Source organism: Lynx rufus, unplaced genomic scaffold (assembly GCF_022079265.1).
Source record: "Lynx rufus isolate CCGP_SWC_20201006 ecotype Redwood Valley unplaced genomic scaffold, mLynRuf1.p SCAF_2, whole genome shotgun sequence".
Taxonomy (NCBI): domain Eukaryota; kingdom Metazoa; phylum Chordata; class Mammalia; order Carnivora; family Felidae; genus Lynx; species Lynx rufus.
The window spans coordinates 183,907,476-183,922,473 of record NW_025814834.1 but is presented as its reverse complement, the minus strand read 5'-3'; the positions used below and the strand labels follow the sequence as shown (position 1 = coordinate 183,922,473).

General features: G+C 46.3%; 2 protein-coding genes across 3 annotated transcripts in view; both read right to left on the bottom strand.

The window, feature by feature from the left end:
* Positions 1-8,567, bottom strand: part of BEND5 (BEN domain containing 5) — a 48,101-nt gene extending 39,534 nt beyond the window's left edge. The window contains exon 1 of one of the 2 annotated variants that reach the window (XM_047084917.1): positions 8,327-8,567. In XM_047084917.1, coding sequence (XP_046940873.1) covers positions 8,327-8,552 — 226 coding nt within the window. In that variant the 5' untranslated portion in view covers positions 8,553-8,567. Of the gene's footprint in view, positions 1-3,167; positions 3,244-8,326 lie in introns of those variants that run through there. The other variant, XM_047084918.1, reaches the window with a different exon arrangement.
* Positions 1-14,998, bottom strand: part of AGBL4 (AGBL carboxypeptidase 4) — a 1,304,809-nt gene that overhangs the window by 234,771 nt on the left and 1,055,040 nt on the right. The gene's annotated exons all lie outside the window — the stretch shown is intronic.

Below are 14,998 nucleotides of genomic sequence, written 5' to 3'. Positions count from 1 at the left end.
CCTTGCCTACACCCAGAAGAATGTTGTGATAAATTCCCAAATTGAACTAGGCATTATACAAGTCCCATCTGACTTGATGGCAGACTCCTGAACTGCAAGCTTATCAAATCCACCCAGCTCTACATAATCCTCAGAGTCCTTATTCAAAGCCGTAAAATAGGGTAGAAGCTACTCTTCATTGGTGTCTGTTACTGACCTTTGAGAAAGAGACATCCCATTAAAGTGGAGGTACAGTAACAAGCAAATAGTGTCTTAGAAAACAGGCAGGTGGACAGGAATTGCCATGCAAGTCTGTCTTCAAAAGCGATGATAGCCCTGAAGGATTTGCAGCATACAGTTAAAATGGGAGAGGGACTGTCGTGACTCCCATCTTACATAAAATCATGCTGGATAATTAAAAGAATCCAGTATCAGAGAGTTTAATGTGGTGTGAGTTTGTTAGCTAGGGTGAAATTCTGAAAGGCCAAACATAAAATGTTGTACAAAAGTTGGTCTTGTCTTAAAAATATCTACAGGCAAGTTTAAAGTTTCTCATATGTACAAAAATCCTGTAAAGTCTTACGATGTTTGCATTAAAAACAGACATGCCACAGAGAAGACACGCACATTGCGTTTTCTAGACTGTGGTGTTTGTTTTTACAGAATCCAAGGCAGGCAAAATTCTCAAGTTTCAAGGATTATATCCAGTCAAAAGACCAGAAAGAAGAGGGCCCGCTGTGGTATAGCAGAAAGAAATCAGGAGATGCTGGTTCGAGGCCTGGCTCTGTGGCTAACTCTATGGCTGATTGGGCACCTTTCTTTGGTTTTCTTTTCCGTAAAACACAGGGACTAGACTAGAAATCCTCAATGGGTCCTTCCAGCTCTGTGACCGCTGACCAGTCACAGGGAAATCCAGGTCTCTTTCTTTTCTGTGCAGCGCAGGGTAAGAATAGATGATCTCATCCCTCCAGGTGGGCACATTAGAAGAAATGTCCCACTGATGCCATTCAAGAAGGAGGAGAAGAAATTGCTAACCAGGTTTCAGTAGGTCTCCTTGCTCTCCCTCCCACTGCCTCACTGGCCTTGGCACAGGGCTGCAGCACAGACAATACTAGGAACTTCATCCTGCTGGCTCATTTGTCAGGGTAATGAATGGCACCAGCATAGGGTCACAAAGGGCCAAAACATACTGGGGGATGACTAGCCTTTCATGCTGAAGCCAAGCCCTAGGAGGATTTAAAATACACACAAGTTAAACTTACACTTATCTGCTTCTTACGTGTGCTTGTTCCTCTAAATCAATCCTTTCCACGAATAGTAGTACCCACAGCTAAGGAAGCTGTTCTCTCAGGGATCCTTGGCTACCATAGTCCTTAACAGCGGCCTATATTTAGTGAGTACCTACTGTGTGCCAGACGCTTTTCCATATTACCTTGCTAAGTAACCCAGTGGGTGAGTAGCTGATTACTCTTCCTGCATCACACTTGAGCACCTGAGACTCAGAGGTGAATTGATCTCCCCAAGGTCACACAGGTTCTAAGTACCAGAGTCACTATTTGAACCCAGATAGTCAGACTTCAAAGCCCATCATCTTTCATTCTCTACACTTCCTCCTTAATACTTATGGAAGTGACCTAGAGGTCCCCTAACCAAATTCTCTTCATAGGGCAGGATTCCATTCCAGAATATCCTTGACCTACTTGCCACCTCCAGTGATAAGGAGCTTATCACCATGCTGGAAGCCCTTTTAGTTGTTCATCGTTCTCTCTGTTAATATCATATTGCTCCCACCAACTCCTATGAATTCCATTCTTTGCATCCAACTCTGCTTTTTGGACCCCAAAGAACAGGCCTGATACTTCCTGCACTGGGGGCAAAACTCAGACACTGAAAACTACCAAAATACCCCATGCAAATCTTTTCTTCTCTTGCTTATATATACTTAGCCGTCCTTATGTCTAACCAATAGCTCTGAGGAAAAAGTAGCTGTATGTAGTTAAGAGAAAAACAAGCCTAGATCTGGGATCCAAAGACTCTTTCTTAGTTTGAATTTCAGGACACCCTTCTGTCCTGGTTACTACTCAGTTCTCTGTCCATCTCTATTTCTTTCCAGTCACCTTTTTTGGGCTCTTCTTCAGCTGTACCCTTAAAAGCTGATGTTCTGAACAGTTCTGCCCTGCATGATTCTTCACTCTGCACCCTCTCCCGCTGTGACCTCACCAGTCTTGTGGCTAATGACTTCCACATTTGGATCTTCAGCCCAATTTCAGAGTGCTGTCCTGAACCTTGGCCATACGCCTAATTGCTCTCCTGGAGCATCCACCCAGATGTCCCACAGGCCCCTAAGATTCAACTTGTCTCAAGCGAAACTCATCATCTCTTCCAACCAACTACTCTTCTAGTGCTCCCCACCGAGGGAGGAGAGGCCAGATTACCACATCCTCCTCACCACAACCAGGCTGTTCCCAAGTCCCATGGATTCTCCTTTCTTGATCCCTCTCAGACCCATCATGACCACTGCCACCTTAGTTTAGGTGTCACACTTTTTGAATGAACTGACTCACACTTCTCCACAAGCCCTGAGTACGTGGGAAGATTCAGTTCATTGCCTGGCACCTATCGCACCTGCTATACCACTGTTTGAATAGCTCGCTTCTCCCAGGTAAAACAAGAAGCCCTATTTTATAGGGATGTAGACAGAGTATATAGAAATTCTTAGCACTGGACCTGGAACCTGGTGAGCACTTCATAAATATTTAGTAAGTTAGTCCTTAAAGGCAAAAAAACAGAAACAAAAAACAATGCCCATTCCTCCTGCATTTCCCTCCAGCATATGGCTGACCACCTAGTATAACTCAATACCAGCAGAACTTAAATACATCAGAGAAAACCTCTTCAGGGCATGTATGCTTTTCTGGTAAGCATTTTAAAATGAAGAGTTCACACATCTCTCTGTCTCTCTAAGGAGTTTATAAGACAAGCAGGTAGGCACAGTGGAAAGAGAATTAATCTTGGAGTCAAAGATCTAAATTTGAACTCTACTTTTCTGGTGTGTTTTTAAAAATAAAAACTAGTATGTTCTTGAATAACAAAACACCACACAAAAGAGAAAGACCTCAGCTTGCCTGGGGGCAATTTTTTTCTTTCATCCTGTGAACCAGAACTCTGAAGTACTCTGTAGCACATACCATTTAGTTGTAACAAATCTGTGGTTCTCCAACAAGATAAATCACATCAGACTGAGCCTTCAATGGTTAACATTTCAGTGGAATCTGCAACAGATGACAGCAGGCAAGTTCCAATCTTTGCTCCAATGTGTATTAGCAGAACATGTCAAAACCTAAATTAAAAGTTTTCACTCGCTTTAAAAAAAAATAAATCCTTTTGTTGGCAGTCTCCCACTGATGACATGTAACAATCTTTGCATATGAAATCGGCTAGTCCCCTGCTTCGCTGCTAACTTTGTAGAAGTTCCAAAGCGTTTCTGGAGCAAGTGATCTATTTGGACCGACAATGCCAAGCTGGGACCTGAGCCCTGAATGAGCTAAAATTACCAAAGCAAGAAGAACGTGGCTTTGGAAGCTATTCCCCCCCAAGTGTGGGGTTTTTCTAGTCAAGGGAGTGATAAAGAATGTTGACTCTTTCCAGATGAACAACGTTGAATGAAACCTCAGAATCCCGCTGCAGGTTTCTGCTCTGAAAAACAAGTTGCTGCTACAGAGGTTCCTGTCCTTTCCTACTTCCGCTCCCCAAACATAATAAATGCACCTGTCTTCCCCAAGTTCATGAATTCAGCACAGGCTGGCTGGTGTGGACTGCGTGCTGGGCACTTGCAGGCACAGAGACCAGGGAGATGGGGCCCTGTCCTAGAGGAGTTCACTGGCTGGTAAGGTAGACAGGCACACTGAAACAAAACCCAAAATGCTAAGATCCATAAGCAAGGGACAAGCAAAGCAAAGGGAGAGCTCTGAGGAGGGAGAATCTCCTCTTGGGGCAGAGGGTAGAACCGGGAACACCCTTGAGGCAGTGGGGCTCCCAGTGTATTTTGTCCCCTCCTCTACAGCCCTCAGCTCGCTGGACCACAAACATGTCACATGTTTGCCTTTCCCACTCGAAGGTGAGCTTCATGGGCAGAGGCCCCACATCAGACAATGATTAATCCATCTTTGTTGGCTCAAAGGAGTGACTGCGGGTGTGTTCTCAAGAAGGCACGAAATACCGGAGGTCTATGGAAAGTAGGAAGGGTGGATGAGGCTGGAGAAGGGAGGGAGGGCTCAGGCTGCTATAAATGCCAGGAAGCTGAAGTTTAATTCACTAGGCAAGAGGGAGCTACAGAAGGTTCTAAGGAGAGAAGTGAATTGACCTAAGACTTCGTTTTAGAAGATTATTCTGATGGTGATTTAGAAATGAGACTGCAGAAAGGGTGAGCAACCAGAAGGCCTCTGCATTGGTTTAGACAAAGAAAAACTGGTACAGGCCTGAATGCGCAGTGGCAGTAGGGCTGGAAAAGAAAGGCTTAAAAGAGAACCTGCAAAGCCCACCTAGAATTGGCCTTTTCTTTGCTCCCACCCCTCTCCCTGCCAGTGCCTGGCTTCTACCTATAATTCTTACCATGGGCCCTATGACTACATATTACCTGAGGATGATGCCCCTTTCTTCTCCATCACTCTGCCCCTGACAAAAACCTATACTTTTCAGGGCCTGATAAGTGAACTCTTGTCTGCCCCAGGCCGTGCTGTCATTTCAATGCCAGTACCTCAGCTGTACTGGTGCATTCACTTACTATGGCACTGGGCCTGGCATGTAGGAAGCAGTAAAGGGACATCTGACGACCAAAGGAATTTAGCACACCCAAATAATAACATAGCATAGGTGCCTGGATGGAATAACATAGAATTTTAAGACTGAGCCTACTGAAACCAGTTTTTGCCCCATAAAAACCACAAAATTCAATCCTATGAGCCACAGTAGCAGGCCAGATTGCAGTTGGATAATAGTGAGCTCTCGACATGGGTAGCTCTCACTTTCACAACCTGTTTGGCAAATAAATGAGAGTGAGCAAAGAGAGACCAACGGTGAACCAAGTCTTGAGTCACATGGCTCCTCCACAGAGGATGGGAGCTCCTCTGAGATTTCCTTAGTAAAATGACAACTAAAGGCAGAGAGGGCACGGGGTGTGTGCTCTGTAGGAGGGAGGCTGGTAAGAGAGGAAGAAGATGAGCAGAATGGGCTTGAAAACTCTGAAATGAAAACTGTCCACTGGCTCAAAAACTGGCCTTGAGCGACACATTTCAGGGTCATTTCTTCCATTGGCTTTCACTCCTTCCAAGCATGCTGTGTGGTGGGTGGGAAGATTAGCTACTTTACAAAGCAGACTGCCAAGCAGGCCCTTGGCACTGGAAGACCTGTTTTCCAAGGCCAGCTTTGCCATTTATTAGCAGGCAAGTCTCAGCCTTGGTGTCCTCATCTAGGAAATGGAAATAGTCATAGCGATCTCTACCGACAGGGGCAAAGGGAGGACTAACAGAGACAATGCACATACACGTAGCAAAATCATCAGTACAGGTGGGTTTGTTTCTTTTTTCCTTGAAATGATATCACAATCTGTTGAGAGGAGGGCTGTACTGTAGGGTCTGATGCAAATGAAGCCATGACATAAACCACCACAGGCTGGAAAAATGCAACGCCCCACAGCAGTGTCTTTGACATTTCCTGGATATAAGAAGAGGTACACTTGAACACAGCTCTGGGTTGGCCCTGGGAAATACCCAGTAAAGTAACACACTTGTCACCCAAAGCCATAAAGTAGCCCTAAAACTGCCCCTGAACCCATGCTGTTGTTGCCAGAGAGGGATTAACTACTCATGGCTAATTCACAAACATAAAGCCATCTCTGCCTCACCATTGAGAGCTCATCTCCTCACATTTGATGCCACAACACAGTGGTGTTTATACCTGGGAGATGCCAGAAGATGAGCTCTTTAAGATGAAGTCACTGTGAGCAATTCTCAGAGCCACCACGTTCAAGTCAAGATGGAATTTCAAGACACACAGGAGAATTCTTTCAGGATAAATGAATCCCCAAACCCACCCTGGTCCTTTCAATCAGGTCTGCAGCCAGGACATCGGCTCCCATTTAAAAATTAACCAGCTGATTGGAATTCGAAATGTGGTCTAGCCAACCTCAAGTTGTTTCTTCCTCTCCTTTTCTCCTCCCAAGGAAAGAAGTGAACGAGGTAGGGGAGGCACTTTCAACTCACTTTGCTCAACTGGCACCATGGTTCTTCTCTGGATCTACTCTGCAAATTTCCAGATGGTGCCTAGATGTGTTGTTGTTGTTGTTGTTTTTAATAACCCCAGAGATTTATCAACATTCCAACTTGGAGGATGAATAGTCTATAGATTGAAGATTCATGGTTCTAGGACCAATAACTACATTTCTTACTTATGAGGACTTTCATTGATTTTTAAAATCAGAGTTGGTGAGGGCTGCCTAGCAGCCTCTCTGCAGTGCTTGAAGAGCCAAGCAGTTTGTTTGCTGAAAGAACAAGTGGATGAATGAACAATCTCTAAAGGAGGAAAGCAGTCATTAACACACTAAGTCACATACATACCGCTGACTTCTGACACACACCCCTTCCCTTCTCCTAAGGCCCTTCCAGATCTAGGAGTATAATACAATCATCAAGAAGCATGCTTTCTTTTCTTCTAGCCAAAGGGAAGCTGAGGTTACAACCTAGTTACAACTTCCTCAGGCCTATACTCTTGGGAAATAATCTCCTAGCCCCTTCCGTTAGGTAATTAAAAGCAAACGAACAAAATAAAACCTAATCAGCTACAAAGGTTTCCCTTTTCTATCTGCATGCTTCCTCTCATTCTGGTTTTCTGGACTCCTCTGTCCTCGGGTGTTGTGAATGGGCCTATACCCCTGTACCCCGGAGTGTGTCAGAGAAGTGGTGAGGATAAATTCTGTCAAAAAGGGCGACCAGTCTTTAGTTCTTCTTCCCCACTCCTCAACTGCAAACCCACTTTCCAGAGGCCACGTGAGGTGGTGGAAAGGACCTAGAGTCACGAGCCAGAGCTCTGACCTGCTAATTTGCCATGGGACCCTCGGTAAGTCACTTCTGTGTTTCAAGCCAGTTTCTTTATCTGCCAAGTTTAAATATGATACATGCTGGCTTCATCTTTCAGGCTAAATGTGAGAAAGCAAAGGAAGTCGGAAAGATTGGAAAGGTCTTAAAACTACGACATCTTCATGCAGTTAGGAACTGGCTTTCCCTTCCTAACCCTGGTCTTCCCTTCCAAGTGGAGACCAGGCCAACTGACTATCCCTGCCCACTCCAAGGTACCCGCCCCCCGCCCAGCAGCAGCTAAAAGGCTGCTCCCCAAAACAGAAGTGATACTTTCTTCTTCCTCTCATGTCTGTACCCAAGTCTCTCAGTACTAGCTGGGAAAGAGTGTCCACTGACTTCTCTTTACAAAGAAAAAGGTGCCTCAATGTGGCAGAAATAACTTGGTGTAGGAGGCTGAAAGGCTGGTTTCTTGTCCTATCAGCAGCTGAACCTCAGTGTCCTCATCTGTCAAAATGGGGATGACACCACCTGCCTTGCCATTTGTCAGGGCCCTGAGAAAGCAGGAATGGGAGGTCTGGTCTTAACCTGACCAGAAACTCTTTCCTCGCCCTCAGCTCTCAACCCAGGGAGGCTTCTGGGAGATTCAAAAGGGGTGTGGAGGCTGAGGGATGCTGAGTGCCACTACTACCTCTGCCACCTAGCCAGGAAGGGGCAGGAGAGAGTGGCATGCAGAGATCAAGGCCTCCTCATCCTGTCCAATGATGACCCGGATGGGACAAGCATGTCATAGCTTCCTTCTGTGAAGGGGGACTCCCACCTAGAAGAGTCTGACAACATCCAGCTAGCCTCCTCAGTTCCAGGAGGCACCAAGGGCCTTAAAGGAAGACAGACAGAGAAACTTGAGGAGACAGAAGGAGCAGAGAGGGAAAGGACCAAAGAGAAGGTGAGAGGCAGAGAAATGAACGTGCAAAGGAAGGGAGAGAAAAGAAAAGTGAAGGAAACAGGAGAACAGGCAGAAACAGAAAGAGGACTGACGGAGAAAGAGCGATGGAGACAGACTGACAGCGCGGGAGTGTCGGGGAGGCGGGGAAGACAAAGGGGACCATCCGGTGTTTTTAACTGGTCTGGCCTTTTCGAGCCACCCCATCCCCAAAAGAAAAGCCTAGGGGGCGGGAGGAGGAGGCCGAAGCGAGCAGAGGCTCCCCCCGGCCCCCTCCGCCCCGGGTCCCTGCCCCCGCCCGGGTCCCGCCGTCCCTCCCGGCCCGCTCGCTCACCTGCCAGCGCCAGGATCTGGGCCTTGTGGAGCAGAAGCGCGCCCCAGTCGCGGGGGGCGCGCGGGGGGCTCTCGGGCCCGGCGCCCAGCTCCTCCGGGCCCCGGTACACGGCGTACACCTTCTGGTTGTCAAAATCCAGCCGCGAGCGGGGGCTGAAGTCGCGCACGCACGACACTGGCAGCGCGTAGCAGACGTTGTCCTCCAGGAACCGCACAAAGGCGTACATGGTGGGCGCCGGGGGCGGGCCCCGGTCGGGCCGGTCAGCCCGCGGGGCGGGCGCGGAGGTGGGGACCCGGCGGGGGGCGCGGGCCGCGCGGCCGGGCCGGGGGGCGGGGGCGGCTCCCCGGGACCCGGGCTCCCCCCACTGTTATTGTTCCTGAAAGCACCGCTCTGCCAATCGGCTGCTCTCGCCTGGGCGCGGAAAAGAGAGGGAGGGGGGGTAAGGGGGCGGGGGGCGGGTGAGGGGGGTTTGGAAGCGCACCGCCACTCGCAAAGTCAGACCCGAGCAATCACAGCCGGAGCGCGATTCGCGTAGGGAGAGGAAAGGGCAGGGAGACTGAATGGCAATAATAATAATAATAATAACAATAGCATTGCAGGAGAGGAAAAAAATGCATCGACGAAAAGTCGCGCTGCGTGCGGAGAGTATGATACCGCTTCAACAATCGCGCTGCAAAACAAATCGAATCGCAACAAAACTGCACTGCAAAGGAGGGAAGAGAGTGTGAGAGAATGAACGCAGGGTATGGGAAGGGGGGCAGTCTCGTTGGGATCCCTTAGTGTAAACTTGCACTTGCAAGCGAGCAGAATTTTAGAGTGTTTCAAATAATTGTAGCCACTCCTCTTAGCTCCTTTAGTTCCCTTATCATTTTTTTCTTCTTTTTTTGCAAAACTGCCAGGTCCTGCTGTGGGGAGGGTCAGTCAGCCAGAAACGTTCTCCCAGAGCTGCCAAACTAGTTCTGACCAGACCGGGGGCTTATCTGGGATTTCCAGTTGGACCAGCTGGCTGGGGTGGTGGAGGGTTAGTCCAGGGCAGCTCTCAGCCAGAGAGAGCAGGGGGCGACCCTCTCCCCTGTAGTCTTCGTCCACCGAAGCCCCTCTCCACCAAGTGGCTGGGACCACTTGGAATGAAGCAGGGAGTGGAGGGGTGCTCTGAGGGAGGCAAGCCCAGGGTTAGCTGGGCATTTTGGAGCACTTTGAGTTCAGGAATGGGACTCCGAGGAATACCAGTCTTTGCTCTGTCCTTAGTTTTCTAGGAGGAAAAGAGCTTGGAGGGGCTTGGGTACCCCCAGACTAGTCATGAAACAACTGAAAAAGGGCTGACGGGTCTCTGCTCACAGGGACCAGAGCCTGTTCAGAGGGGACCAGCAGTCTCACACTGACGCCCCTGTATCATACATGGCTGCTTATATCCCCAATTTCCAGCCCAGGCCTGGCACTTGGTAGGGACTTCAATTTGGTGTGAAGAACAATAAATAGAAATCTGCATTCAGCCAGCCATCCAGTAATTCATTCTTCTAGTCAAGTAACCGATATTTTTTGGGTATGCACTATATGCCAGATTCTGGCTAGGTGCTAGTAGTAGAGAGATGAACAGACCAGACAAACACCTAGATTCCTTGCAGTGTTAGATAGTGCATCAGAAATCGAGGTTTTGGATACCTATGCCAAAATTAGATATGTTATTAAATGGATAACACCTTCCCTGTCCTCAAAACCCTTATGGTCCCGTCCGAGAGTAGTAAAAATGTTTAAGTAAGTGATTATGTTATAGTCAGACAAGTGTTCTCATGGAGGAATGCTTAATGGAGGTGGCAGACCTAATTAAATGTTATATATTTTTAAAATTTATTTAAATGAACTCGAGCTGTAAAAAAAATGCAGTAAAATATTGTTTCATAGTAGTGGTGAGTGATTTTGTTTTCTTTGTGTTTTACATTTATATGTTTATATTTAACTATTTTCCACAATAAGCAGGCATTATGTTATGATCAGAAAGTATTACCTATTATTTTTATTTTTTTTTTAACGTCTACTTATTTTTGAGACAGGGAGAGACAGAGCATGAACAGGGGAGGGTCAGAGAGAGGGAGACACAGAATCTGAAGCAGGCTCCAGGCTCTGAGCTGTCAGCACAGAGCCCAACGCGGGGCTAGAACTCATGGACTGCGAGATCATGACCTGAGCCGAAGTCGGCCACTTAACCAACTGAGCCACCCAGGCACCCCTACATATTATTTTAAAAAAAAGCACTCTACTCACATTTTGGATCAGCTACACTAATGATGAAGCTGGTAAGCCAAAACCCCCAAATTATTTCATCGTGATTTGGGGATTATGTTAAATGGGTGAACCTCATTAACACACATCTCCCAGATCCAAATGCACAGGTCAGATTAAGCTCCCTTAAACCGCGTCTGTATATATGTGGTTGTAGCCAGACATGACCACTAGTTTCCTGATGCAGATGTTGGCCTGACGTTGACCCACATGCTTGTGGAAAAATGAGGTGCCACACTGAGTTGTTCCAGAAGATTTACCTTCATGATTATGATTTCTTTGGACTGATCTTAAATGAGGTTTTATCTTAAGAATACATTCCTATGGTGGCCAAGGGGAAGTAATGTGTAGCAAGGCTTCTGATAATTCACAAGATGGATCATGCAGAGTTGGCCATATTTAATGAAAGTCCATGAAGCTCCAAATTAGGTTTGCAAAATAATTTCAGGTAGTACCATGGCCAACCTCCTATGCCATCTAAATGAAAGTGACCCCCAAATACAGTATTAGTCTCCTTCTTCTTACCACTTTACTGGAAATAGTACATACAGACACTTTAAACTATTTGACATTTCCCAAGATAGCATGCTTTATCAGGTCCCAAGCCTTTATGCTTGCTCTGCCCTCTTTCTGGGAAGTTCTTCCTCTTAGGGCACATGCTGACATCAATTTCCCCCAAACCAGCTCTAATGTCACCTCCTTTGTGAAGTCTTCCCCAACCGCTTGCACTCCTGAAGCACAGGTGATCTCCGTCTACTATTTTGTGCCAGCACCTTTTATCTTCCCTCATTACAATGAGCTCTTCGAGGGGGTACAAAAAAGGCTGAGTAACCTCGGAATCCCAGGTTCCTAGCATATTTAGATGCTTATAAAACAAATGTATTAAAGAAAGAGAACACGAGGTGCACCGTTTTTCTGAAAATCTGCTCCCTTTTTTCAGAGTTGGAGTTGAACCCAACTCTATCTCATTCCCAGTGACCAAAGGGTAGGCACTGTTTCCACTCCTTGTAAGACAGATTTGTGAACATGTTAAATATCACCATACCCTCAGTTCCCCACCCAAGTCAGAGTAAATAATTCTCATAAGAAGGCAATTCCATGTCCCAAGAACCCAGAAAGATGAAAAGAACAAAGTGACACGGATGCTAGCAGAGTAAACACAGACTCAAATACATTTTGCACATAGGTGCACAGATTCTAGAGAAGGAACGACAGGTACGCAGGTATGGGATGCTCAAAGAAATACCACTGGACAGCCTAAGGGCAACAGAAAGACATCCCTGCTTCTGCTTCCAGTGTGACTCACACAGTCAGTCTTTAAAGTCTACAGCTTCATGGAGAACCTACTAAGTACTTCCTCTGCCCTAATGGAAATGGAGTCAAAGTACCTCTGACATGGAGACGCTAGCCCCAGGCTTTACTCAAGACAGATTCATTGATTAGCAAGCAAAGATAGTTCAACAGTATAGATTTCAAACTTAAAGATGTGGTTAAAATGTCAGGTTCGACCAAATCATGGTTGAATCCCCTCTTCAATATCCCTCTCCAATGGTCATCCATATTCCTCTTACACAGTTCTAATGTCAGGAGGTTTACTAGCACCCCTTAACTTTTGGACACTATTGACTGTGAGAAAGGTCTTTCTTACTTACACTGGGGCAGAACCTTTCACCTTGTAGCTGCCATAGTAGGTTCACCACGAAGAGTCTCATGTCAGCTCCTCCAATATGGAAAACTCGGGATCCTGTCTCCTTAGGATCTTATCTATCTTCTGCTCAGACATCTTCATTTCCTTCCCCTGTCTTTCCTCATGGGACCTGGTTTCAGTGATGATAATTGTGATATCTGCTTTTCCTCCAAATGTTACTATAACCCAGGCATGCTGGAGCACCATGTATACATCTCAATTAATCCACACCAAACCCTTGAAGTGGGCATTATTAACCCCATGATAGAGTTGAGAAACTGGAGACCTACAGCAAAGCAGTTTGGCTGTGGGGGTCCCTGGAAGGTTGCAGTCATATTTACATTATAGACAGTCTGCTCTAGAGGCAGTGTAGGGTAAGGGCTGGGGGGGGGCAACGCTGGGGAGTGGGAGGCCTGTGATGAGGCTAACTGTCCTGTGCTTGCCCCTCCCCAGCCCCCTCTTTCTGCCGGCCAAATGTACTTTGCCTTTCGTCCAAGTCATTTTAATGGAGCAGAAAATGTACACATCTGGGGAAGCTTTGCAACTGCAGCTCCATTGTGCTGTCCTGTGGAGTTCTGCAGAGCCTTGGGTGAATGTCAAGCTCCTTCAGTTTAGCCAGCTGAGGCATGTTCAGTGGCAGCAGTGGGACTTATGTTTCATATTACTGCATGGAATTCTCAGTGTACTTTGCAAAACTATTTTAAGGAGACCTGGGTTCTGTGAATTTTAAAAGCAATTGGAGCATGTCTTTTCAACCTCGCCACTAATGATTGACCACATTTTTTCATGATTTTGCCTTTTTTTTTCCTCTGTGATATTTAATTTGACTTTTAAAGTCTCTGCTTTAAAATTCTTGCTCCCACCCCCAGAAAGTAACTTGCTGGGCTGTGAGCTCAGGGCCCCCATCTTCTCAGGTAAACTCGAGGAAGTGGATAGGTAAACTAGGAGGCTCTGCACCTGCTGGGAGGCCCATGGTAGGCATTACCCTGAGTTGGGTACTGTCACCCCAAAGTGGGGGCATCAAGCCAATGCATCCACATAAACTCCCGGTCATGAAGTCTGGCTGGATTTGGTTGTGGGTTTGGGGCAGGGGAAGAGAACAGCAGTAGAGAGCAGGAAGGAAGGAAAGAGAGGAGTTGCTGTTGAGGACAAACTCAAAAGCCAGTGGACATTGCCTGAAGTTGGAAGGAATGCCAAATTGTCATGCAGGTGACAGCTTGGAGGGCCAAAGGAGTATGGGCTTTGGAATTGGCCCAGCGGTTAAACCCTGACTTTGCCACATCTTTTCTGTGACTTTGGGCAAGACAATTCACCTCTCTGAGCCTCAGTTTGATTATCTGTGAAATGAGGCTATCTTGTGGAGTTCTTGTGAGGCTCTGGGCAGGAATTTTTCACCCTCTCTGTTATCAGGATCACCTGGGAAACTTAAAAAAATATCCCATTTCCAGCTTCTATCCCCCAAGATCTTGATTCAATTGGTCTGGGGATAAGGCCTGGGCATTAATTTTTATTTCTTTTAAATTCCCAGATTATTCTAACATCAGACAAGGTTGAGTACTTCTAAGTTGTAAAATTTTAAGGTAACATGCCAGTCACATAGAAATTATTCAACGAGTTGTAGGTATTATTTTCAGGGGAAATATACAGAGTTCTGAAATGTCTATGTAACCTCTCTGAGGAACAGTAATTTCTTCATCTTAAACATGACATACCAATGTGAAAACAGGCAGCGTATTATTGTCTTAGGCCCCAGATCTAAATCCTGACCTAATAAGTAAGGCCTATTCTTCCTAAGTGTTTGGTCATGGACAAGTTTCTGAATCTCTCCAAGCCTCATTTTCTTTTATATAATTTTTTTTTCAACGTTTATTTATTTTTGGGACAGAGAGAGACAGAGCATGAACGGGGGAGGGGCAGAGAGAGAGGGAGACACAGAATCGGAAGCAGGCTCCAGGCTCTGAGCCATCAGCCCAGAGCCTGACGCGGGGCTCGAACTCACGGACCGCGAGATCGTGACCTGGCTGAAGTCGGACGCTTAACCGACTGCACCACCCAGGCGCCCCTCCAAGCCTCATTTTCTTAAAGAGGATATTCATACAGCTTCATAGGGTTGTTATGAGGATTAAATGAGATATGTAAATGTAAATGTTTATGTCAAATGATTGGCACAGTGCCCAACACATAGTGAGTCCTCAATAAATTGTAGTTGCTGCTATTGTCATGCATATTATTATGTTTATTATGAGAGCTCTTATCCCCTTGCTGAGAATAAGGAGCCAATGAATGTTTATTGTATCAAATTGAATCTAATGAGTTGAACAATGCTGATAATTATCCAATAAGTGCTCCCAGCATACTTCCATCCAAGTGCCACAGAGCCCTGGGCACAGATGGGTCACTAAAGAAGCTCAGATCTCACACATTCAAGCCTCTGAGACTCGGGATGTTGCCCAAATTTGCAGCATACACTTCCAAGATATTGTGTTTGAAGCCATGCATTCTTTCAAACTGACTTTGTGAAGTACTTTCGTAGAATAAATAAAAACTTGTATGCATTACACAAAATGTGAAATGCAAAAACATTTATAGCGATTGAAAGCCTTGTGAATTAGCACCTTGGCTTGATGTTCAGATCAAGCAGACAATGTTCAAGCTCAACCAATGAGATCTCAGGTCTGTTACGACCTTATGTGGGTCACACAGAT